This window comes from Gobio gobio (genome assembly GCF_949357685.1).
Source record: "Gobio gobio genome assembly, chromosome: 20".
Taxonomy (NCBI): Eukaryota; Metazoa; Chordata; class Actinopteri; order Cypriniformes; family Gobionidae; genus Gobio; species Gobio gobio.
The window spans coordinates 42,798,863-42,826,507 of NC_137113.1; the positions used below are offsets into that span (position 1 = coordinate 42,798,863).

Consider the following 27,645-nt stretch of genomic DNA (forward strand, 5'->3'; position numbering starts at 1 on the left):
AAATATTTGTTTTATTTAACATTTAATTATCAGAGGTTTGCATAGTTCTCTGATTTTGCATTTGACTGATTTTATTCATTTTGAGGAGTATTGAATCTTTGTTGTGCAAGTGAGATGAATAAATGCTCACATTTAGTCTAGAACCATCATGTTTACACACAACGCCTCTGCACTTACTCTCTATTTTTCTTAACATGGAGACAGGAGAGCTATCAGTCAAATAAATGTGAAAAAGTAACTTGCATTACTTTTTTGAAAAAGTAACTGAGATATTTTGTTGTAAATTTGAAAAGTAATGCATTACTTTATTACACTCTAAAAAATGCTGGGTTAAAAACAACCCAAATTGGGTTGAAAACGGACTAACACAGCAATTGGGTTGTTTTAACCCAGCGATTGGGTTGTTTTAAGCACACATTTAACCCAACCGCTGGGTTAAAATGACCCATTCACTGGGTTAAAACAACCCATTCACTAGGTTAAACCAACCCAATTGCTGGGTTTGTCCATTTTCAACCTAACATGGGTTGTTTTTAACCCAGCATTTTTTAGAGTGTAGTTACTTGAAAGAGTAATCTGAAACTCAACTTAACTCAAGTTACTTTTAATGCGTTACCCCCCCAATACTGCATGTGATACAGAGAACGAACATCTCTTCCACATGCAAAATCTATAAATTGCAAATGATCCTGAAATTGTGCGCAACTGAATGGTTCCCGCCTAATTAATGTCATTAACATATAAAGTAGCACCAGTCAACGTCCAAATCCTTTACTTGAGAACTCAGAGTGGCAGGAATTGCTTAGATTTCCAAATACTCTCTGCCACGAGGAAAAGCGCACAAGTCGGCTTATAGACCCTGACATGGCGCTAAGCATTTTCCACATCAAAGACGTTTTAAAAATATGAAGATTGGCGGGTTCAACTTGATTTATAAATGAGGCCCCACATGTGTCAAACTTCGCTGGAGGGCCCCTATCCTGCAGAGTTTAGCTCCAGAACATCTGCCTGGGGGTTTCTGGTAATCCTGAAGACCTTGATTAGCTGGTTCAGGTGAGTTTAACTAGGGATGGAGCTGAACTCTGCAGGACAGCAGCCCTCCAGGAACTGGATTTTACACCCTGAACGTATTGAAGCCTGTGTATTAATGCCCCCAAGTGGATCCTACTTGTCATTGCAGCTAGAGATCATTTGGACTACATACAGCATATCTCAAGCTGCCTTCAAGATATAAATTAATTCATTTAGATAAATCTTCAAGTCAAATGGATTACAATTCAATATTTTGAACAATGCAATAGGTTGACAGTAAAAGCTATAAATAATACATTCATATAGTTAAAATAATGTCATTACATCCTTGAACTTGATAAAAAAAGCTTAAAAATAATCAATTTTAATATATTTGTACATTAAACCTGCATAGATCATGTCTTTTACCATGTGAAGCTGCTCTTAAAGGATTAGTCCACCCAAAAATGAATTATTAATTACTCACGTTCCAAATTTCGAAGCAAATTAAGATTTTTTTTTTTTTATTCAGGATTTTCATTATTGGGTCAACTAACCCTTTAAGTAATATTTGGATATTTGATAGGTGCTTTGAGACAGTCCATGTAAAATAAGGCCATTGACACAACAGCTATTGCCAGTCGAGGCCTATATGAAGACACCTGGATAAAGCAGTACTATGATTGACAGCAACCACGATGAAGCACTCATCTGGAAGGCTCCGCTGAAGTCACAGTAACAGTCTCCTCCTCTTTGACGTGGATTTTCTGGAAGTTTGGTTGGTTCTGGACACATCATCCAATCAACTGCGGTCGATTTGTGACTGACACTGTCTTGGTCCAGTCCTCCGTTTTTCAGCACCCAATACGAGTTGTTCTTGAAGAAATAAGCATCTCCTGAGAGGAAAAGAAAGAAGAGGGATCACAGGCATGATGGGAAAAAGTTGCCTTCTATGAAACACTCAAGGACAATCCCATAATACATTGCAACAAACTCAGTGAATAAAATTGTGGAATCCGAAATTATCCCCCTAAACCCTCAATCACTATTCTCTGTTAACAGTGAATGAAAATGTCTGAGCGAATTCAGACAGCCGTTGAGTGTACATCTGTTGTACACTCGTTATTGCGGTGCAATGTGGGATTGAAGGAGTGCACTCGATAACGTCCACTATGGTTTCGGACACCACTACAAATGGCTGTCCCATCAAATAATGCCCTATTTGAGGGTATGGGCGCGATTTCATATTCAGCCAGTGTTTTTTAAATCCAATTTTGCCGTTTTACTGTGAAGTGAAGGTGATAATGTTAAAAATCATTGTTGATAATAATTCTGTTTCATTTGTCACACTAGACATGGAAGATCAAGCCGAGTGCATTGCATTGTGGGATATAGTTTTCTGCAAATTTTTGGGCAAATATAGCACAGTAGTCATGCCAGATAGGAAAGATGGGGGAAGATGAACAATGTTTTACTTTTAAATGATAACATTTAGATGCACGTTTAGCATGTGCAGGATGATGATGCATCGTGTTATTAAGGGAAAAAAAGAGAAACATTTGCTCATTTAATTCTGATAGCACAAACGTTAAAATTACTACTGAGGTACTTAAGATGGCCACCTACCAAGGGTAAACTTTTATAGATTGTTTAAATTACTTTTTACATAATTTTAACTAATATTTATATATATTTTAAATGGTCATTAATGTCAAACACTAAACCATCTTCTCAGTTTCTCAGTAAAAGAGATTCATACAAAGGACTTTCAAGAAGAGCACAGATATTCATTTAATGTGTCAAAATTAGATTATGTGCCATCTATCAAGAGAAAAAATTCAATTGGGCATCTTTCCCTGTCACCCGATATTTGGGGCATTTTGGCATTTCTAGTTCCATTGTCCTGAAGTCAATGGCTGCATCCGAAATTGTATACTTCCTTACTATATAGTAGGTGAAAAAACAAAAGAAGTATGAATTCATAGTACTCTTAAAAGAGAATGCAAAGGCCTTGTCCCAAATGACACCCTAAACACTCGCGGTCTTCCTACACTCTAAAAAAATGCTGGGTTAAAAATAACCCAAGTTGGGTTGAAATCCGCACTTTCGTGACATAACGCCATTCTCTATATTACACACTGAGAAAAAGGGTGTCAAATTTTTACCTTTATGGGTACAACAGCTTGTCACTGGGGTGATACCCTTAAAAGAACATCTTTGTACCTTTTTTATTCCTAAAAGGTGCATATTAGTACCTTAGAGTGCAAATACGTACCTTACGGTACTACTATGAACCTTCTTGTGGTAAAAAAGGTACAAAGATGTCTTTTTAAGGGTTCTGCCCCAGTGACAAGCTGTTGTACCCATAAAGTTACAAATTTGACACCCTATTTCTCAGTGTGTACCCTCTCCCCAGGTGATGATGTCATCAGGGTTACTGGGCACGCCCTTCCAGAGGAAGGAATGTCTGGGATATTCTGCATCTGGACGACGCTTCTCAGTCTCTGTGCCATCAGAGAACCTTCAGAACTCTCCACCGCTGAAGAAGTAGGTTTTTTTTCCATTATGAGCCCAAATAAAGGCTGCCTCCACCTTCTTCACTTCATTTCCCTCATGAGAGATCAGCCCCAAATCGGGCATTGGGGCATTTTTGCATTTCTAGTTCCATTGTCCTGAAGTTAATGGCTGCATCTGGAATTGTATACGTCCCTACTATATAGTAGATGAAGAACAAAAGAAGTATGAATTCTTAGTACTCATAAAAGAGAATGCAAAGGCCTTGTCCAAAATGGCACCCTAAACACTCACGGTCTTCCTACACTCTAAAAAAAATGCTGGGTTAAAAATAACCCAAGTTGGGTTGAAAAGGGACTAACCCAGCAATTGGATTGTTTTAACCCAGCGACTGGGTTGTGTTAAGCAAACATTTAACCCAACTGCTGAGTTAGTCCATTTTCAACCCATCTTGGGTTATTTTTAACCCAGCATTTTTTAGAGTGTACGAGTCTGCACTTTCGGGACATAACACCGCTTTGACTGTCGGGAAGAAGTCTGCTATGGAGTTCACTTCAATGTAGGCTCAGCAAAAGTGAGCATCGAGAGCACATATCGACCACAAAGGAGACGCTTGCAAGCACCCTTCTGAGACCTAAAATGACAAATGTGGCACCCATACGGTCTGTTGGACTTAATGGACACACGCAGCAGCCATTGTAACTCCATAAGTGCATATGAAGTGTGCCATTAGGGACAGGGCAAAAAAGCCCCCGGATGACCTACTACTTCCGTTGAGATTCTGAAGTGTGCATACGATGGACACTTTACAATCCCATGAGGCCACGGAAGAGGATTTGTGAATGACAGTGAAGCGACGTAACTGAGTAGTTCACATGATAATGACAACATGGCAGATGTAGTGTGACCGGATTCATACTACACACGCGCATAATTTATAGCACATCTTTTTTAGCGGTTGTGAAGTAATTACTTATTCAAAATAAGTACCTACTCAAGCGAGTATGTGATTTTGGACGCAGCCATTTTTTTTATAGGTCTATGGTTAAATGTCTAAAATAAGGTCTGTGGTGAACACAAGCTCAAGATATTTTCTCATTTTATACAACATAAAATGCATCGAAAATGCCCCACTCGTGATTTTTTTAAAGCTTTTTCTTGTGTTGTGAAAGGCAGATGCTTACAACTGTGTAAATGGGACTACAGAGGTTGTCGGGCCATTAAATATCATTGTTTGAACAGTAAACCAATTTGCTCACTAGTCACTTTCTCAGCCTCATTTTGTTTGTAATCGCACTCTTGCAAACGATTCGAACCCACTTTATATTAGGTGGCCTATGTACTAACATTTTAATTAATAATTTGATACAATGCACTTATTGTGTACATACATGTTTTTACATTGTACTTACATTTTAAAAAATACCTGCATGTAATTACATCTGTAATTAATATCTGTAGTTACATTTATAATTACACTGTTGACACTTCCCTTACACCTAACCCTACCCTTAAACTTATACCCATACCACCACACCTGTCCCTAACTTTACCCTTAAACTTATACCCATACCACCACACCTGTCCCTAACTTTACCCTTAAACTTATACCCATACCACCACACCTGTCCCTAACTTTACCCTTAAACTTACCCGTACAACCACACCTGTCCCTAACTTTACCCTTAAACTTACCCATACCACCACACCTGTCCCTAACTTTACCCTTAAACATACCCATACCACCACACCTGTCCCTAACTTTACCCTTAAACTTACCCATACCACCACACCTGTCCCTAACTTTACCCTTAAACATACCCATACCACCACACCTCTCCCTAACTTTACCCTTAAACTTACCCATGTCACCACACCTGTCCCTAACTTTACACTTAAACTTACCCATAGCACCACATCTCTCCCTAACTTTACCCTTAAACTTACCCGTACCACCACACCTGACCCTAACTTTACCCTTAAACTTACCCATACCACCCCACCTGTCCCTAACTTTACCCTTAAACTTACCCATCCCGCAACATCTGTCCCTAACTTTACCCTTAAACTTACCCATCCCACCACACCTGTCCCTGAATTTACCCTTGAACTTACCCATACCACCACACCTGTCCCTAACTTTACACTTAAACTTATCCATATCACCACACCTGTCCCTAACTTCACCCTTAAACTTACCCATACCACCACACCTCTCCCTAACTTTACCCTTAAACTTACCCATATCACCACACTTGTCCCTAACTTTACCCTTAAACTTACCCATACCACCACACCTCTCCCTAACTTTACCCTTAAACTTACCCATATCACCACACTTGTCCCTAACTTTACCCTTAAACTTACCCATACTGAAACACCTTTCCCTAACTTTACCCTTAAACTTACCCATACCGCCACATCTGTCCCTAACTTTAACCTTAAAACTACCCATCCCACTACACCTGTCCCTAACTTTACCCTTAAACTTACCTTCACCACCACACCTGTTCCTAACTTTACCCTTAAACATACCCATACCACCAAACCTGTCCCTAACTTTACCCTTAAACTTACCCATACCACCACACCTGTCCCTAACTTTACCCTTAAACTTACCCATACCGCCATACCTGTCCCTGACTTTACCCTTAAACTTACCCATACCGCCACACCTGTCCCTAACTTTACCCTTAAACTTACCCATACCACCACACCTGTCCCTAAGTTTACCCTTACACTTACCTATACCACCACACCTGTCCCTAACTTTACCCTTAAACTTACCCATACCACCACACCTGTCCCTAACTTTACCCTTAAACTTACCCTTACCACCACACCTGTCCCTAACTTTACCATTACACTTACCCATACCACCACACCTCTCCCTAACTTTACCCTTAAACTTACCCGTACCACCACACCTGTCCCTAACTTTACCCTTAAACTTACCCATACCACCACACCTGTCCCTAACTTTACCCTTAAACTTACCCATCCCACCACACCTGTCCCTGACTTTAACCTTAAACTTACCCATACCACCACACCTGTCCCTAACTTTACCCTTAAACTTACCCATACAACCACACCTGTCCCTAACTTTACCCTTAAACTTACCCATACCGCCACATCTGTCCCTAACTTTAACCTTAAACCTACCCATCCCACCACACCTGTCCCTAACTTTACCCTTAAACTTACCCATACCACCACACCTGTCCCTAACTTTACCCTTAAATTTACCCATACCACCACACCTGTCCCTAACTTTACCCTTAAACTTACCTATAAAACAACCCAACACTAAATTTTCCCTTAAACTTACCCATACCACCACACCTGTCCCTAACTTTACCCTTAAATTTACCCATACCACCACACCTCTCTCTAACTTTACCCTTAAACTTACCTTCACCACCACACCTGTCCCTAACTTTACCCTTAAACTTACCCATACCACCACACCTGTCCCTAACTTTACCCTTAAACTTACCCATACCACCACACCTGTCCCTGACTTTACCCTTAAACTTACCCATATCACCAAACCTGTCCCTAACTTTACCCTTAAACTTACCCATACAACCACACCTGTCCCTAACTTTACCCTTAAACTTACCCATACCGCCACATCTGTCCCTAACTTTAGCCTTAAACCTACCCATCCCACCACACCTGTCCCTAACTTTACCCTTAAACATACCCATCCCACCACACCTGTCCCTAACTTTACCCTTAAACTTACCCATCCCACCACACCTGTCCCTGACTTTACCCTTAAACTTACCCATCCCACCACACCTGTCCCTGACTTTACCCTTAAACTTACCCATACCACCACACCTGTCCCTAACTTTACCCTTAAACTTACCCATCCCACCACACCTGTCCCTGACTTTACCCTTAAACTTACCCATACCACCACACCTGTCCCTAACTTTACCCTCAAACTTACCAATACCACCACACCTGTCCCTAACTTTACCCTTAAACTTACCTATACCACCACACCTGTCCCTAACTTTACCCTTAAACCTACCTATACCACCACACCTGTCCCTAACTTTACCCTTAAACTTACTTATCCCACCACACCTGTCCCTAACTTTACCCTTAAACTTACCCATCCCACTACACCTGTCCCTGACTTTACCCTTAAACGTACCCATACCACCACACCTGTCCCTAACTTTACCCTTAAACTTACCTATACCACCACACCTGTCACTAACTTTACCCTTAAACTTACCCATACCACCACACCTGTCCCCAACTTTACCCTTAAACTTACCTATAAAACCACAGCTGTCACTAACTTTACCCTTAAACTTACCCATACCACCACACCTGTCCCTGACTTTACCCTTAAACTTACCCATCCCACTATACCTGTCCCTGACTTTACCCTTAAACTTACCCATACCACCACACCTGTCCCTGACTTTACCCTTAAACTTACTTATACCACCACACCTGTCACTAACTTTACCCTTAAACTTACCCATACCACCACACCTGTCCCTACCTTTACCCTTAAACTTACCTATACCACCACACCTGTCCCCAACTTTACCCTTAAACTTACCCATACTACCACACCTGTCCCTGACTTTACCCGTATCCCACCTCAATATCAGCAAAGGTGTTTTGCAATACAATATGAACACAATAAGTACATTGTACTTATTTTCTGATATAAGTACATAGTAGTTAAGGCCACCTAATATAAAGTGGGCCCAACGATTCTTACTCAAACTTTAAGGGATCTTCATGTATTAAAACTTAATGTATTTAGACTTCAAAGGTTTTGTGCATTTTTGAGGATTATCATAATGAACAAAATGTGTAACAATCATAAACTTTTATTGGTCTTGGTATTGTCTGCAATAATCCAAAATCGAATGGAACCAGGGTTATGCTAACTTCTGGGGTGACCTATAAAAATAATCACAGCATCGCTCTATTGCAAACCCGATCTCATTGACTGCTACAGATTGACATGAATGATAACAAAAGCTTCTTTTTACTAAGCTGAAAATGCACTTGAGGTAAACAGGCTTTCTCTACGTTACCCTCTCCCCAGGTGATGATGTCATCGGGGTTATTGGGCACGCCCTTCCAGAGAGAGGACTGTCTGGGATAATCTAGAGAATCTGGACGACGCTTCTTAGTCTCTGTGCCTTCAGAGAACCTCCAGAAATCTCCACCGCTGAAGACGTAGGTTTTTCCATTATGAGCCCAAATGAAGGCTGCCTCCACCCTCTTCACTTCCTTTCCCTCACGAGAGATCAGCCCCCAGTCGGACAATGGACGTGGATAACCAGAAATCGCCACGGTGTCTTTAAATACCCAGTACTGTGAGCCTATGTGAAAAAAAGTTTACATACATTCACTTACAGGAAAAAGCATTTTTATTTTTTATTTTTTTCATTTCAGAGGAAAAATACAGACATTTATCAAAGCAGAAATGCTTTTTTACAATAAAACAAAAACATATATGTCAATACAAAGACAGCATTACAACCTATCATGTCTGCCTGCCAATGGTCATTGAAATTAAATACTCAAGCTTATACAGATGTTTTGTCTTTTTACTTATAATTCTTAAAAACATTAAGTTTAACATTATGTTTCAAGAAATGTCTTGGCGAATTGGTTTTGTATAATCAGTCAATTTTTTCCATATTGAACAAAAATCTTCTATCTAGGTTCTTAAAGGGATAGTTCACCCACAAACTTCTGTCATCATTTACTCACCCTCAAGTTGTTCCAAACCTGTATGAGTTTCTTTGTTCTGCTGAACATAAAATAATGTAACCAAGCAGATAGAGCAACCTTTGACTACCATAGTAGGGGAAAAAATCCTATGCTACTCAATGGTTGCTCTATCTGCTTTGTTACAAACATTCTTCTAAATATATTATTTTGTGTTCAGCTGATCAAAAAAACTCATACAGGTTTGAAACAATTTGAGGGTGAGTAAATGATGACAGAATTTTCATTTTTGGGTGAACTATCCCTTTAAGGAAAATGAAAGCTTTTCCATTATGTATATATTGTGTAAAATGTCAATCCAATAATCAACTGTAGGTGGCTCTGGTTTTAGCCATTTCTTTGTAATTACTTTTTTACTGGCAGCAAGAAGAAATAACATCAGTTTCTTACCATTGTTATTCCACCCATCAAAAGCCAGATATAAAGATTCGCAATTAAAAGGAATTGTCACCTCAAAAACATCTTCCAAATTTCTTTTAATCTCTCTCCAAAACTGGGTTAATTTCTGACACTCCCAAAAAATATGATAATGGTTAGCTTCCCTGTCTCCACATAATCTCCAACAGCTAGCACCCATCCCTTTGTATCTTTTCTGTGTTGGCGTAATAAAAAACCTAATAACATTCTTCCAACATAATTATCTCCACATGGCTGAGCTTGTAGATTTCCATTGTATCTTAACAATTTTAACAATCTGAGATATTCAAATTTCCCTCCCTCCTCCATTTGTCTTTAACATATAGTGTATTATAAGGCACTGCTTGGAGAAATCCTTCATATAATTTTGAAATAATCATACAACATTCAGCCTTACTTACTGATAAGAACACCTTTAATATTCCTGTCTCTGCAATTTCTAATACTGGTCTGATATTACAATCAATATAACATCTTACTTGAAGGTATCAACATTTTTTTTTTTTGATTAAGCCCATATTTGTGCACCATGCCAGGCGATGTCTCGGCCCTTGATTTTTTGTTATTCATAATGGGCTTCTGAACAGCTCTTAGTCTGACCCATCACCCAGGACCTGTTTGCCTTGGGAGACCCTACCAGGGGCATATCGCCTCGGACAACATAGCTCCTAGGATCATTCGGGTACTCAAACCCCTCCACCACGGTTTTCTCAATATTTAGATTTTTTTGCACCCTCAGATTACAGATTTTATTTATTCTTTCAGCTTTCGGCTGATGTATAAATCTTAATAAAAAAACAACAGGTCACATTTTACCTTTGATGATTAAAAACTATGGATTTTACCTATACTAAAGAAAGTGCAATAATTAGAAATCAAGTACTTAACCCAAATTCAGAATCTATCGTCTGCTCTCTTCGGGACAAAATCTGAACCAAAAGCACACCATCTTTATATCCTTGATGTATTTTCCAAGTTGCACATGTTTTCTATCTCATGTCAAATTTTGAGAGATAATTTGATCCATGGGTTTGTTTCATCAATCATTCTAGTCCTATAATTTTATCATCAGCAATTAGAGCAGATCATGGAAACTCTCCCATCATCTCCTTTTCTATTTCCATCCATCTTGCTGAGTACACTAGACAATTCCAGCAAACTAATGGCCTTAATTGAGCTGCATAATAGTATTGTCGTAAGCAAGGGGAGCCACCATTTTCTTTACTTAATGTTTTAAATCTTATTCTGGGTTTTTGGGTTTTTTACCCTGCCATCGAAATCTTGATATTAATGTATCCAATTCCCTGAATTGCTGATTTGATAACTCTATTGGAAGAAAAAGAAAAAGGAACATGTTAATTTTGGTAAAAATAATTATTCTCACTGAACTTTATAACTTAAAAACTACACAAAGGGAAAAGGTTCCATCTTAACAGATCAGCTTTGTTCAGGAGTCCGTAGTACATGGGACCCAGGAATAGACTTTTTTCCTCTACTATTATATTTTGGTGAATTTCTCTGACATTATACATGTCACATTTTTTCCTGGATGTCCTGTAAAGAGCACATTCGGGGCTTTGCAGAGATACCAAATGTTTGGAGGTTTCACCAGGACAACAACAACTTCTTGGTGTTTAAAAACGGCTGACATTAATGTTTATCACTTTTATGGAAATATGATAATATTTTGTAATTATAATTTAAATCCGATTAATTTTCAAATGGTTTGTTATAAATCATTATCACAGGAAAATGTTATGGGGTTGCTAATCAAAATATGACTTTCTGTTACGAAACAGGGCATTGATTTCATAAATGTCCACTAGAGGACACCAGGACTTAAATCATGTTTATCAGGCATTTTGGAGACACAACAAGTTAATAGGGATAGAAATTACATATAAATATTCCTATGAAATATGAGATATTATTATGAAAATGTTGCCAATTATAACTCCCATTATTACACTTCTTTTGTTGCACCAAGAAACACATTAACATGCAAAATAGATGCAGTGTATGGATACATTGTATTGAATGGGAAAATCCAAGTATGGCCATTTAACCCACATATTGCATAGAGTAAAATGGTATATCAGTGCATTTCGTTATATCTTTCATGACATAGTTCAGAATCATCTTTAAACAAAGTTTGTTTAAAAAAAAACTAAACTGAAGCCTAAAAATGGATTGGTGAATTAAAAATAAATCCCATTGTTTTTGCCTATACATGCAATTTCATATCATTTTATTTTTGCCTGGTGTCAACTACAGAGGACATATCATAACATATGAATAAAATATAATTTTTCAAAAATGTTTTTTTTTCCCCCATTTGTTTCTTATGCTCTAAACCAGGGGTGTCTAAACTCGGTCCTGCAGGGCCACTGTCCTGCAGAGTTTAGCTCCAACTTGCCTCAACAAACCTGTCTGGAAGTTTCTAGTATGCCTATAATAATACCTTGATTAGCTAGTTCAGGTGTGTTTAATTGGGGTTGGAGCTAAACTCTGCAGGACAGTGGCCCTCCAGCAGCAGGATTGAACACCCCTGCTCTAAACCAGTGGTTCCCAACCACGTTCCTGGAGGACCCCCAACAGTGCACATTTTGCATGTCTCCTCAATCAAACACACCTGATTCAGGTCATCAGCTCATTAGTAGCTACTCCAAGACCTGATGTGGGTGTGTCAGACAAAGGACACATCCAAAATGTGCACTGTTGGGGGTCCTCCAGGAACGTGGTTGGGAACCACTGCTCTAAACAATGTAATCACATGAAAAAATACTAAATTCAAAAAAAATTTGTATTTGGTTAAATCAAATATCTTTGAGTAGTCTCTGGGTAAATTTAGTCCTAAGTATTTCAATTATTTTGTATCCTCTTTTCAAATTATATTTCTTTTTCATTTGCTTTGGTGGTTCATAGTTAAATGTTAATTCTTAAGTCTTTGAAACATTAAGTTTATAACCAGATATTGCCTCATAACCCTCCAGAAAATTAAATAATATTGAAACTAACTTTGTAGGTTGACTCAAATATATCAATATACAGTATCATCCGCAAAAAGAGCCAGTTTGTGTTAGAAACAAGCATTCTTAAACTGATTTATGAACTCCTGGAGTGTTGGCATGGATATGACACTAGCTGTTGATATTGACAGAATAGATCTTGCTACTGCTGCAAAGTACAGATCTTGCTACTGCCAATACATACACGACACACTGCTGTGAGCAAGTAAGACATGCCGCTGCTATACAATAGAGTGGAAATGAATCCCCGTAGCAGATCTATAAAGGTGGAGCTGGGGGAGGTGGAGGGTTTCTGAAATCGCACTGCAAACTGCTGCAACAAACGCTGACCATGTTTTTGAAAGTTGAGCAGCGAGCTCATTGGCTGCTAATGCAGCAGGAACCAATCAGCTGTGCCCTACAGAGAATGATGTGATTGCGAGCAGATAGAGTTAAAGGGTAAATAGCACACAGTTTCTGCCAGTCTCATGTTAATCTTGAGTACCTATAGAGTAGTATCACATCCTTCATATCTCTGAAGAGTCTTTATTTTAATCATATTAATAAAAGACAGATAAGCTGTACCGATTCTTTCCAAAAACAGCCGAGCCTGTGAAGGAGTGCATGGGCAGAGCTAAAGAGTTACAAGCACACACACACACACACACACACAAAATACATAATGACATCCCTGGATAACTTTTGATTCACTATATGTTCGTGTTGTTTACATTATATGCACTTACGCACTGATTGCCAATGAAACACAGAAGCCTGCAGTTTCGACTCATGATGGAACAAACAAACACACTTGCAGAACTCTGTTGCTGCCCCAGAAAAACAAACTGCATCCACTGTTTCCTTAACGCTGGGTTATTTGTGCCCATACAAGCAATTCCGCCCTTTATGCTGACATACAGGGCCAGACTCAAAAAAACTTTACGAAACTTTGTTTGAATCCTGAAGGAGTGTTTTTGGCACAGAAATACTCCGTCCAACACATATTTTGAAATGTTGGCCATGTTTAGCACGAGAATCCAACTCTTTAAAGGGGCTATATGCAACTTTTTCCCCAAAATAAACGTAACAATAGCCTTTTTATTTTACCATTTATGACTCAAACATCTCCTGATGAGCATACTGACACCTTGTCCGCTCACAGTGGGTGCACCTATAAGCCTGTATCCTATTTTTCCTATTTTCTGGCGGGTCGTTTTTTTCCCGCGCTGTCTGCGGATGTGACGTCACCACCGCTGCGAGAGCGAGCAGAAAATAAGAGCAGTTCTGTTTTTAGGCCACAGGTGTCAGTCGCGAGTTTAAATTTCAGAAAAACGCATATAGCCCCTTTAACTGTATAAATAAGTCAGAATGCATGAAATAGCATTAGACCCAGCCTTTAAGGACCTATCAGCCTGCGCCATCTAGAGTTTCATGACAGAACTTTGTATCTGTTCTTCAGTTGTGCACCCAAATGAATAAAAAGAAACCAACCTATGAAGAAGATGATCCTGCTATCCGTCTTTCTTTCATAAACTGCATCTATCTTGTTGGTGTCAGAAGGAAGACCAATCCAGAAGTTTTTTATGAGAGCAGGCTGAAGAGACACAAGAGATCCAGACCGCTGGATTCGCCAGAAATATGGACCTGACCGAATCAGAGAAAATGAAACAGAACTAAATGGCACCAATTGAGCTACAAATAAATTAAATGCAGCAGCTTTATGTAAATGGCTTATAATCTTTTAAGCTAGTCAAAATCTGTAAATTTGTAAGAAATGATATTTAAGACAGCATAGATTGTACCTTTAAAAAAGAAAACTTCTCCTCTGATGTTTGCCACTGCATCAAAACTTCCCTCACAACGATTCTGGACCGATGGATCAGGTCTAGACAAACAGAGAGGTCACAAAGGGCCTTCGTCTGAACATCTCATCGAGTGCATGGAGATGTTATTATTAGCTGATATGGCAGAGTATAGGCTACTGTTCAAAAGTTTGTAAGATTTTTTTTTTTAATGTTTTTGAAAGAAGTATCTTATGCTCACCAAGACTGCATTTATTTGACCAAAAATACAATAAACAATAATATTGTGAAATGTTATTTGAATTTAAAATAACTATTTTCTGTTTTAATGTAATACAGTATAAAATGTAATTTATGCAAAGCTGCATCATTTCAGCATCACTACTCCAGTCTTCGGTGTCACATGATCCTTCAGAAATCATTCTTATCAAACATTTCTTATAATTTTTATCAATGTTGAAAGCAGTTGTGCCGCTACATATTTTTGTGGAAACAGTGTTACATTTCTCTCTGAACAATGCGAATATGTTTTATGTAACTTTTGATCAATTTAATGCTTCCTTGCTAAATAAAAGTATTAAAACTTTTGAACGGTATTGCGTGTCTTGGTAAACATGACTCACTGTAATGGTATTTTGGGACTGGGTGGATTTGGTGGTTTGGGTAGGTGTGATGTAGGTTTATCTGGTGCTGGTGTTGTTGTTGAGCTTTTCTTCATTCCTGTCAAAAAATAAACCAAAACCACAACCACAACTTTAGATATGATCAGCTCAGCTTAAAGGTCAATCAAAAATGAAAATCCTGTCATTAATTACTCACCCTCGTGCCATTCCAAACCCGACTTTCATTCATCTTCAGAACACAAATGTTTTTAATGAAATCTGTAAGATTTCTGTCCCATTGACAGTCAACGCAACTACCACTTTCAGTTACATAAAACACTGCTAAAAGTGATGCACATTTAATACACTGTTATTACATCTCAGACAACATATACTTACATGTTTATCATTTTTATCAGTAGTTTATGTACTTCAAAGTGTTTCCTGTAAAATGACACACCAAAATTGTGTATTTAGACCAAATCCAGGCTGAAATCCCCAAAAATGGTCCCAGAGCATAAGTGGTTAATGATGTCTATATACCTTTCTGAGGCTTGAAAGTGCATAGCTGTCAATGGAGGAATAGAAAGCACTCCCGTTTTATTCAAAATATCGGAACATTTGTGTTCCGAAGATGAACAAAAGTCTTACGGGTTTGAAATGTCATGAGACTGAGGAATTAACAACAGAATTTTCATTTTTGGATGAACTACCGCTTTAAGGTGATAAACTGGAAAGATGTTTATAGATAATGAATTCAAACCAGCTAACAGATTAAAAGGTGTACATTTACATTTTATTTTACTTTACATTCATGTTCTTATTTAAAGAAATAGTTAAATAACACAAAAAGAAAATCAATTTGTTTTTCACATTAAGCTATTGTATGATTTGTGATATGTTTTGTGATTTTGTCCTTGTGTTCGGCTGTTGTATGCAGAAAAGTAATGTGATTTTCCTTTGTGTTCCGTGGAAAGAAAATAACAGCAAACAGGTTTGAAAAGACATGAAGATGAGCAAATGATGACACAACATTTGCTTTTGGATGAACAACCCCTTTCAGGACGCGCTCCTACCGTAGAGTGACTGAATGGCATAGCGATCGTCCTCTGGAAGAGTGTAAGATGCAATATCAACTCCAACGGGACCCTGGTAGTACGGCCGCATGATGGAGGGAGAAGAGGAGGAATGAGAGAGACCCAGGGCATGACCAAATTCATGCACAGCCACCGCGAACAAATCAGTGCCGCTGTTATCTGAAAACATTGAGAGAGTAAGAGGAGATTCTTATAATAACATTTTATAAGTGTGCGATTCGGCAGTTAAGGCCACTTTTTGACTTCAATTAGATGAAAACTTAATTTCATCTAATTGATTTAGTGTCACATATCCTAAAATAAAGATGACGTGATGGTAATAACAATACTTACTTTTTAAAATAAGTTAGTTAGCAGTCTATTAAAACGGAACTTATAAAAATAAGATAATATAGAAAAAAATTGCTTGTCTCTGAAATACAATTCTCAAATTTTAACCTTAAAAAACTGCTCTGAAATCAAGAAAACCTGAAAAAATTTTCTGTGGATGAGTAAGCTTCACTTCCCTTACGAAAGCTAAGTTTATTCAAGTGTGCTATTATTATTTTAAACTAAAAAAGATATACTTCTCAGAAATATTGTCAGGGTTCTCCTCTGACAGCTCTGTATGTTTTGTCTTTGTTTAATGTGTCTTTGTTTGTGTTGTGCATGAACACATGGCTTTGTCTTGGTTTGTGTTTGCCATGTGCTCCCTGTGTCCTGCCTCCTTGTTTCCTGTTACCACGCCCCCTTGTTTAGTCCTTGGCCGTTTCTCAATATGCGTACTTGTCTACTACTACTACTAGCCTCTACTACTAAGAACGTAACCGAGAGCAGAGCGACATTATCATATAATAATACTGTTTGCATGTGCTTTATAACAGTCTCAACGGGGAACGGCATTGTTTTGTCACCTGCAACACATCCAGAATACACATAATTTCTGCTTAAAATAAGCCTAAAATGCAAAACAAGACCAATTTAGGATAGTAAGAGTTATTTTTAAGCACAAGCCTAATAAAACATTTGAAGTAAAAAAAAATGTTTTTTTTTTATGTATTAGCCTACTTATATAGTAGTATAGGCTAAACTTGTGAAAATTAAAATATTAAATACAATTATAAAATGTTAAAATATTTGTTAAATAGTTTTATTTATCATATTTATGTTTTATTGTTGTAATGTATTTTTGTTAAGTCATGTTATAATATTGTTTTGAACTGCTTGTTATTTACAATGGCAACTAACTGTTTAATTTTTTTTTTCCTCTGGTGCGTTGAATTGTATTAAATCCACATAAAAATCCTAATAATCAAACTAAATCATAATAATTATTAATGTTAATATTATAATAATATAGAGAGAATGAAAAAGTCTTAAAACTACATTTTGTGAAACATTAACAGTAGTATTTTTAAATTATGAGGGGTTTCTCATTGACGTTTGCTGGTTGGTGCGAGATGCATTCTGGGATACCGGTCTGTCTGAAGTCCACAAGTCTCCTCTGATGCATCCTCGATAAAAGGGGCGGATCAAGGACACATCCGGGGACTTGAACTGGACTTGGCTAGATGTGAACTTTGAATTGGAATAGTACTTGGGCAGCAACTGATGACGTTCACAATTGACGATTGGTGGCGATTCCGCCCATCCTATGGAGTTCGTTCTCCCGAGTCGAACTTGCAAGTCTGAACTACCAAGGACGCAAGTCAGAAGTTCGCGTACTTGGTATTGAGAAACGGCCCTTGTCTAGTCCTCATTGATTAACTGATTGTGTGCTCACCTGTTCCTTGTCTGAGTGTGCTCACCCTTTCCTCATGTTTTCTGCTCCTTGTTTGTCTGAGTGTGTTCACCTGTTCCTCATGTTCTCTGCTCCTTGTTTGTCTGAGTGTGTTCACCTGTTCCTCATGTTCTCTGCTCCTTGTTTGTCTGAGTGTGTTCACCTGTTCCTCTTGTTCTCTGCTCCCTTTATAAGGCGTGTTCTTTCCCTCATGTGGTTGCTGGTTCGTTATACGTTATACCTACGTGTTATACTAGTAGTGCTAAGTGTTTGTGCTGCCTTTTGGTCTTGTCTCCTCTTGTTTTCTGTCTCTAGTTCCTGTCCTGCAAGTAGAGCTTCCCTAGCAGCTTGCTCTCCTTGCCTAGCTGAAAGCTTGGTGAGTTTCCTGATATGACCTGACTGCATTACCCTAGGATTCCTGCCTGGCCATCGCTGGTATCCTCTGGTCTCATGCTGCTCTGTCAGAACTGCTCACCGGTCTACCACCTTCTGGAGCTAGTTATTGTGGCTGCTCTTCATGCCTGTGATTGTGCTCCTAACCCGCCTACTGTTTGGACTGTTCACCTCCTCACCATTTCTTGTCTTGTCTGCTGTTTGTCAATAAACCCCTGATCACTCATTCCTGCATTTGAGTCCTCTCTCATAGAACTGTGACAAATATACTGTATGCACCTCTCAGAAATATACTTAAAATTTCCCTTAAGTATACTTGACTTGTACTTATAGAAAGGTCTAAGTATATTTGGTCTATACTTGAACTCAATATTTTGATCGAGATATACTTAAAAGTATAATTAAGTATTCAAACTATACTTTGCTTGTTTAATGTTTAATCTTTTGATTGAGTTGATTGAGAACTCTTTTTTTTTTTTTTTTTTCATAGTTTTACATACACAGTCTTATTAAACGTACATTGTTTGAAAATATTGATTAGAATATTGATATAAAACCGATATGATCCTAATTCTGCGTATCTGAATTTTTGTTTAGGCTAGTCTGCTGGTAGTGTACATAGGAATATACTTAAAATCTACTTTACTCTTTAAGCTATAATAAATGTTAAAGTACAGTTAAAGGTATATTTCAAGCATAAAAAAAATCATATCTATATTTGAACACACAGTATACTGAAAGTGCAAAAATAATATATAAATGGTAAACTATAAGTATAATGTTATGTTTACTAGTAGTTTACTGAGAGTGCACTTCAAAGTGAACTTTCATAAAATAAAAAATGTACTACTTGTATTAAAATAGTAAACTACTACTATACTTATAAGTTCACTTGTAGTACAGATGCAGTACAAATGAGAGACTTAGTTGTGCACTTAAAGTGTACGACACTTATAGTACACTTAAATGTATACTTTTGTATACTTAAAAAGTGGGACAATTTAGTCCCAAGCTGTATTTAAATAGTACACTTACAAGTTTATTTCTAGTACACATTCATATTAGTATATTTACTACATACTTAAAATATACTTGAACATTACTTAAGTATACTTCATAAAATTAACTTGAAGTATACTTCTTTTTTGTAAGGGTTCTCATTTCCATCATAACCAAGTCTGGTAACACTTTACAATAAGGTCTCTTTTGTTAACATTAGTTAATGCATGAACATAAACTGACATTGAGCAGTGTATTTTTACAGCATTAATTAACCTTTGTTAATGTTAGTTCACAGTGCATTAACTAATGTTAACAGACATATCTTTTGATCATAATCATTTATTAGCAAATGTTGAGATTACCATTAACTAATATCAATAAATGCTGTAGTATTGTTCATTGCTAGTTCATGTCGTTAACTAATGTTAACAAATGAAACCTTATTGTAAAATGTTACCCCAAACATAAACTGAGTCTCTGCCTGTTTGCAGCCTGGTTACTCATTTGTATTGTTTACCCGTGTGTTTGACTCTTTGCTAGTTATAGGGATTACGATTCTGTATTGCCCCAATAAAGCTGCATTTATAGCTTCAACCCCAGTCCAGTTCGTAAAAGTTTGCAATATCAACATTATTGAATTGAAATGAATCAACATTGAGCTGAATAACAACACTGTTGTTCTATTCTGTAGAGTTGCTTATCGCTGAATTGAGCTCATTTCATTATTGATGAACTTTACACTTGAACTGAACTGAAACAACACTGAACTTAAAGGGTTAGTCCACCCAAAAATGAAAATTCTGTCATTAATTACTTACCCTCATGTCGTTCGACACCCGTAAGACCTCCGTTCATCTTCGGAACACAAATGAAGATATTTTAGTTGAAATCTGATGGCTCAGAAAGGCCTCCATTGGCACAATGCCCGGTTCACTCTCAAGACCCTTAAAAGGTACTAAAGACATTGTTACAAAGTCCATCTCACTACAGTGGTTCTACAATACCTTTATGAATCGATGAGAATAGTTTTTGTGCGGGAAAAAAAACCTAAATAACGACTTATATAGTGATGACCGATTTCAAAACAATGCATCATGAAGCTTCGAAACGTTCGAGTCGATTCAACGGTTTGGATCGCCAAAGTCACGTGATTTCAGCAGTTTGGCGGTTTGACACGCGATCCGAATCATGATTCGGCTCGCTGATTCATAACGCTTCGAAGCTTCATGATGCCGTGTTTTGAAATCGGTCATCACTATATAAGTCGTTATTTAGGGTTTTTTTTCGCACAAAAAATATTCTAAAGTTATTGTAGAACCACTGTAGTGAGATGGACTTTGTAACAATGTCTTAGTACCTTTTATGGGTCTTGAGAGTGTAAAGGGCATTGTGCCAATGGAGGCCTTTCTGAGCCATCGGATTTCAACTAAAATATCTTGATTTGTGTTCCGAAGATGAACGGAGGACTGACGGGTGTCGAACGACATGAGGGTAAGTAATTAATGACAGAATTTTCATTTTTGGGTGAACTAACCCTTTAACTGAATAATGATGTATCTTCTGTAGAACAGCTTAAACTAAAATTGTTACATAATTGATTATTTTTTTCAAATAATCCTGTTATTCATCTATTAATCAGAGAATATTTAGCAATGCTTGTATATCTTACCTAAGTAGGTCCAGCTCTCTTCGTCATCAAAATGAGTATCTCCAGCAGATTCATACTCCCCTGGGAAGAAGGCATGAGCAAGTGTCCCTCCCTTCCCATCAAATGGATACCCGTCATCGTGGAGCGAGCGGGCGAAAGAGATCTTCATATCGACACTGCCCTGCTCACTCAAGGAAGCAGTTTGAAATTTGAGGTTGGTGACATCACTCCAGGCTTTAAAGGCATAGGTCACAATAGCTTGCACATCGTTGGGAGGGAGGAATGGATGGAGAGATGGGTAATTCTGGATGCTAGTAGGCAAAATGGAGATAAGTTAGTGACTGCATATTTAAAAGGGTTATTATAAGTCAGTCTTGGCAGTGACCCAGCTAACAAAAACATGGTCTAGGAACATTTTCTAATGCTCCCAATAAGGTATTTCTGAACGTTAAGGAAACATTCAGTTTTATCGGCAAACATTATGGAAAAGTTACTTAAAAATGTTCTCTGTATATGCTGAAAAAATATATTTTAGCTGTAAGAATTGTTTATGCAATATTTTAGAACATTAAAGACCAGACTTTCGTTCATCTTCAGAACACAAATGAAGATCTTTTTGATGAAATCTGAGAGATTTCTGTCCCTCCATCGACAGCTTTGCAACTGACACTTTGACGCTTCAAAAAGTTCATAAAGAGATCGTAAAACTAATCCATATGAATTGATAACACAAGAATGAACCTCATTGGTTCTTGCCGAAGCTCAAACATGCTGCGTAACACGAGAATGAACCTCATTGGTTCTTGCCGAAGCTCAAACACGCTGCGTAACACGAGAATGAACCTTATTGGTTCTTGAGGAAGCTCAAACGTGCTGCATAACACATGAGCATAGGCGTCGATTTCGGGGGGGACGGGGGGGGGACGTACCCACCAGATTTCGTCATGAGTCCTTTTGTACCCACCCCTTTTTTTTTTTTTTTTTTTTAAACCTCGAGTTCAATTTTGCGGTGAAGCATTGCTGACACACACATATTATTTTTTCCACTCAATTGTGTCGTAATAACGATATCTTATGTCGTTTTAACTACATCTTTTCTCATAATAACGAGATCTTATGTCGTTTTAACGACATCTTTTGTTGTAAAAACGTTTGAAAAGCAGAAGCAAGCTCCGTAAAATAGGCTCCTCCGCTGCCTGTATCAGTGGCAGTGCCCATAACACGAAATTGTTGTAATGGATTGATGTAGCATATACAGTTCTTAACAGCCATGGGTAGCATGTGCCATGGACCGCTCATGATTTAGCGTAATGACGGACCCCGGTGCAGCCACAAATATCATAATTATCTATAGGCTAGGCGTTTTGTTTGCGCGCGCCGTTGCGATCTGCCTGCCTCATCTTGTCAAAAATGCCTTTTTACTGTGATGGTGGTGATAATAGGCTAAACGTTTAAACGATGCTTTAAGTGTTTTTTATGGATTTAATAAGCAAGACAAGTCAAGTGTTGATTTCAGAGGCTAAAGTGTTGGGTTAACTCACTGTCGGCCACTGGCCGCTTGGTCGTCACTTTAAAAAGCAAAAACTTTAGTTTAACAAACATTAAATGCTTTAAACATTTTTCTAAATTAACTTAATAAAGAAACAAAACAAAATATATCTACTTTGACATTAAAAACAAAACTGAACTATTTTAATGGCTGTAACTAATGTGTAATAGGGAGGATAAAAAAAAAACACGGGCTCCAGTGGGACTCTGATAATGAAGTGGTAAAAAAAAATGCAAAAATGAAAAATATTAAAGAATTCGCGGGGCGCTTTCGTCGGCATGAGTAAGATAGGCTATAAGACCCGCAATATGTCTCTCATCTGACATTTTTATTTATTTACATTAGTAAGCTGCAGGACATAGTCTTTCAAAACATGACCTGCGCGAAAGAGAAAAAATTTTTTACCCAGCACTTCTGAAAATGCACTTCTGAATGCGTCTCTGTCCCCAGCACATTTCAAACCAAACTGACGCCCATGCACATGAGAATGAACCTCATTGGTTCTCACACGTCAAGTGGATATGCTTGAGCTTCCGTTTACCACAACTGATGTGTGAGCTAATGAATGTTTATATGTAAATAAAAGTCTAACTCAATCTGTTCATCATATAAAGCGATTGAGTCGCTTTAAAGGAGGGAGAGAAAGCTCTCATATTTCATCAAAAATATCTTTATTTGTGTTCTGAAGATGAACGAAAGTCTTACGGGTTTGGAAGGTAAGACAGAATTTTCATTTTTGAGTGTACTATCCCTTTAACATTACTATAAGAACGTTTGTTCATGATTTTTCCATAATGTTCTGAAAACGTTCCCTGCCAGCTGGGCATGTGTGTCTAACAATGCAGACCTCCATGTGAGGTCAGACTTTTTCCAGCGGAGTCCAGTAGTGACATATCTTCTTTTCCTCCTTCGCTTTTTCAGCAAGTCCCCGGCCCCTATAATGTCTGGCAATGAACATCGTGGTGTGCTCATCAGTTTCAGGGTGTCACTGTCTAGAGAAACACAGGACAGAAGGTCTCAGATCAATATATAGACTTCAGAGATGCAGAGCCCATTACAATACATGTAATAAAACCCCATGTGAGGAGGAGAGACAATGAAACAATTCTTTCTCTAGAGGAAATCTATTGAACCCACCATTTACAAGCCACCAACCACAGCATGAGGAAAAAGTCGCTCTAAATCTCATCTTACACTTGCACATATCAAGAATTGAAAACATCCCAGCTAACATTTGGTTGGATGTTTGCATGTTTTGAAAATGTTACTACTACCTAGAAAGTAACGTTCCCTTTATGTTTACAAAATGATAAAATTGAACGTTTCCTTCAACGTTCGCATAAGCAATGATGAACAAGACATGGGATGTTTTGAGTGTTCAGAGAACAGTCAGAAAAAATAATGTTTTTAGAACTTATCATGAACATTACCAAAACATTCTTAAAACATATTTTTGACCACTTTATTCCGTGTGGAACTCGCGTAACAGTCACAAACGCTATACTGTCCACAGCGTTACTTAATCAACAAAACAACTTGATTTGAGCAACAGAAAATAACCCACATACCTATAGCTGTGTTTGTAGTGTTTATAATGTTTGTAGTACATTATAACGTTTCACTTTATTTACCGGTTTTATTTCTGAATGCAACCAAATGTGACTTATACGTGACTTACCTGTTTTTTTTTTTCAACCAAACGATGAATTGGTTAAAATTCTTGTTGGTTAACCAGTTAATTATAGCCTCCCATATATAGGTCTAGCTATCAAAATCAACTTTGCATTGCGAATATGCATCAATAATCGTTTGTGTGGAAAAGTGTTGAGCTGAATTTTTGTGCCATCTAGTGGTTTAAAGGAGAATACAGTCAAATGACCAATTGTATACAAGTATTATTATGCTTGGCTTGACTTGTTTGAATGTAAAGGCTGTAGGCCTATAGTGGGTTGTGGGAAAAAAAAGAGAGTCTCTCTTAATTTTTTTTTGAAAACCACCGGTCTTGGGTGATGTTTACATTAAAAACGATAGAAAAGTACCGCAATGGAATAAAAAAAATACATCCTGTGTGACATTTAAAATCCTGTGTGATCTATCTATCTATCTATCTATCTATCTATCTATCTATCTATCTATCTATCTATCTATCTATCTATCTATCTATCTATCTATCTATCTATCTATCTATCTATCTATCTATCTATCTATCTATCTATCTATCTATCTATCTATCTATCTATCTATCTATCTATCTATCTATCTATCTATCTATCTATCTATCTATCTATCTATCTATCTATCTATCTATCTATCTATCTATCTATCTATCTATCTATCTATCTATCTATCTATCTATCTATCTAGTGTACAACCCCCAACTACGGTGGCCCAGTAGTGCACAACACAATGAAATTTAAAAAGTATATAAGTTCACAACACAACGGAATAAATCCACAACACAAGGGAATGAAGCCACAACACAACGAAATAAAGCCACAACACAACTAAATAAAGCCACAACACAACGTAATCAACCCACAACACAACGAAAAATCCACAACACAACTAAATCAAGCCACAACACAACGAAAAATCCACAACACAACGAAATCAAGCCACAACACAACGAAAAATCCACGACACAACAAAATCAAGCCACAACACAACGAAATCAAGCCACAACACAACGAAAAATCCACAACACAATGAAATCAGGCCACAACACAATGAAATCAAGCCACAACACAACGAAAAATCCACAACACAACGAAATCAATCCACAACATAACGGAAATGCTCCCGACCACTAGGGGACTCTCGGAGTGCGGTAAAGTTAGTTTTCCTTGCATTATTCTATAGATTCGCCAATCTTACAAATATTTAAACACTACAATCAGTTTTAAGTGTGCAGTTGTATATCGACATGATAAACAATGGTTAGCCTACATACTGTTAAAACTAATTGTGGTATTGATTTCTTTGTAAGATTGACGACTCTATAGAACAGTGGCAACTTTACCGCACTCAGAGTGTCCCCGAGTGGTTGGGAGCATTTCCGTTGTGTTGTGGCTTGTTTCCGTTGTGTTGTGGCTTGATTTATTTGTGTTGTGGCTTTTTCATTGTGTTGTGGCTTGTTTCCGTTGTGCTGTGGCCTGATTTCGTTGTGTTGTGGCTTGTTTCCGTTGTGTTGTGGCTTGTTTCCGTTGTGTTGTGGCTTGTTTCCGTTGTGTTGTGGCTTGATTTTGTTGTGCTGTGGCTTGTTTCCGTTGTGTTGTGGCTTGATTTATTTGTGTTGTGGCTTTTTCATTGTGTTGTGGCTTGTTTTCGTTGGGTTGTGAACTTATGTTTGCTTTTTATATTTCGTTGTGTTGTGCACTACTGGGCCACCGTACCCATCCCCCCACCCCCCCAACCCAACCAACAACAAAAAAACACCCATCCAGGATATCTGCCAGTCCACCGTTCTATAGGTGCCTAGAACCGGGCCTGTTTCTGTTAGCTGGGATAGTGTTTTGATTTAATTTTAGGCCTAATAGAAAAAAGCAGAGAAATCTAGAACAAAAAAGGCACTGAAAAAGACTTCTCAAAGTTTTGTGAAACAAGACCGTTATACCATTTCCTGCATGTGTTGAGGTGCTTTCTGTGAAAGGCACACGCATTGCATTTACCGAGTTTGCCCGTGACTTTGAGGCCAGCGAATCTCTGCATTTCTTTGATGGCCGTCTCAATGCCAGCTTTAGTTTGCAGCTGTCCTGTGCGCGGGTCAGCAGGGGGCAGGTATCCATACCTGCCTAACCAATCCTAAGAGAAACCACACACCAAAAATTTTCATTTAATTTAGGCAAATATGTACATGAATAGCGTCATTTTATCATTTTCACATAAAGTGTAAAGGCCCGTTCACAACAAGAACAATTAGCTATATAACTATATCTATAATAATAACTGTATTATCGTACACACCAACATACGATAACGTTTCTGATTGGAAAATATCTTTCTGAAAAAGATTCCAACATTATATATTTTCTGTCATCATTATTGTTGTGGTGTGGAAATCCCTATTCTCGTAGAATTAAAAAAATACTAACTTGTCCAATTAGGCTATTTCAATGATGTAAAAATTGTTATTACATTATGAGCTCAAGATTTGATTACATTTTGAGAATTATTACATTATGAACATTGTATTACAATAGTAATGGGTAACACTTTATAATAACTGCATGCTATGAAACATTAGTTAAGCATTAGCAAATAGTTAATTCATCATTTATAAAGCATTAATAGACATTAATAATCAGTTTATAAATACAGCTATAAATGCTTTATTCTTGATTTGTAAGCATATAATGTGTTTAAGAATTGTATTTACTTACACTTTCTAAATGATCTTATGAACCAATGACGGCTCCTAAATAACTGGTTTGTTAATAATGTAATACTTAATATAGAAATTATAAATTGATAATTAATGAAGTATGAAAATTATTAAACAAATTATAGATATGCTTAATAAAGCATTTATAGCTGTGTTTATAAACTGCTTATTAATGTCTATTAATGCTTTATAAATGTTGAATTAACTATTTGCTAATGATTCATAGCATGCAGTTATTATAAAGTGTTACCTAATAATGTAATACTTATTACATTATGTGCAGCTATTATGAGTTGCTACACACATGCAACACTAACACATGCACATGAAAAGAAAAAAAAAACACTTACAACATATGGCACTATGTTAGTTTTTTTCTGTTTTTACATTTTTTTAACTTGCAGTAATGCAGAGTAAGGCTCATCTTACCACACCCCGTGAATAATGGTCTGGCATCGGAGCCAAATGAACCGGAGAGAAAAACACAAGCACAGTGCCGGTCAGGTGAACCAACCAGAGATATCCTGAGAAAGTCATCTGCACGGACGGAAAATAAAAACAAACAGCTGCAGACAATTAAAAGGATCTTCCTTTATACCAAGGTTAATGTTGCCCTTATTTCCTCATACCGTTATATGCTCAGTTTCTCTTGCCACTTCAGTTTATATCTCTAAGGACTAG

General features: G+C 37.5%; 1 protein-coding gene across 1 annotated transcript; it reads right to left on the minus strand.

Moving 5' to 3' along the window:
* On the minus strand, positions 1–27,645 carry mmp25b (matrix metallopeptidase 25b). The gene is made up of 11 exons (XM_079845421.1): positions 27,594–27,645; positions 27,394–27,501; positions 26,252–26,384; positions 23,431–23,575; positions 21,056–21,345; positions 16,212–16,391; positions 15,157–15,253; positions 14,534–14,616; positions 14,223–14,375; positions 8,604–8,894; positions 1–1,907 (listed from the first exon to the last, which is right to left on the minus strand). Exons 2-11 carry the CDS (start codon positions 27,499–27,501, stop codon positions 1,660–1,662), a joined length of 1,728 nt encoding a protein of 575 aa, XP_079701547.1. The 5' UTR covers positions 27,594–27,645; the 3' UTR covers positions 1–1,659.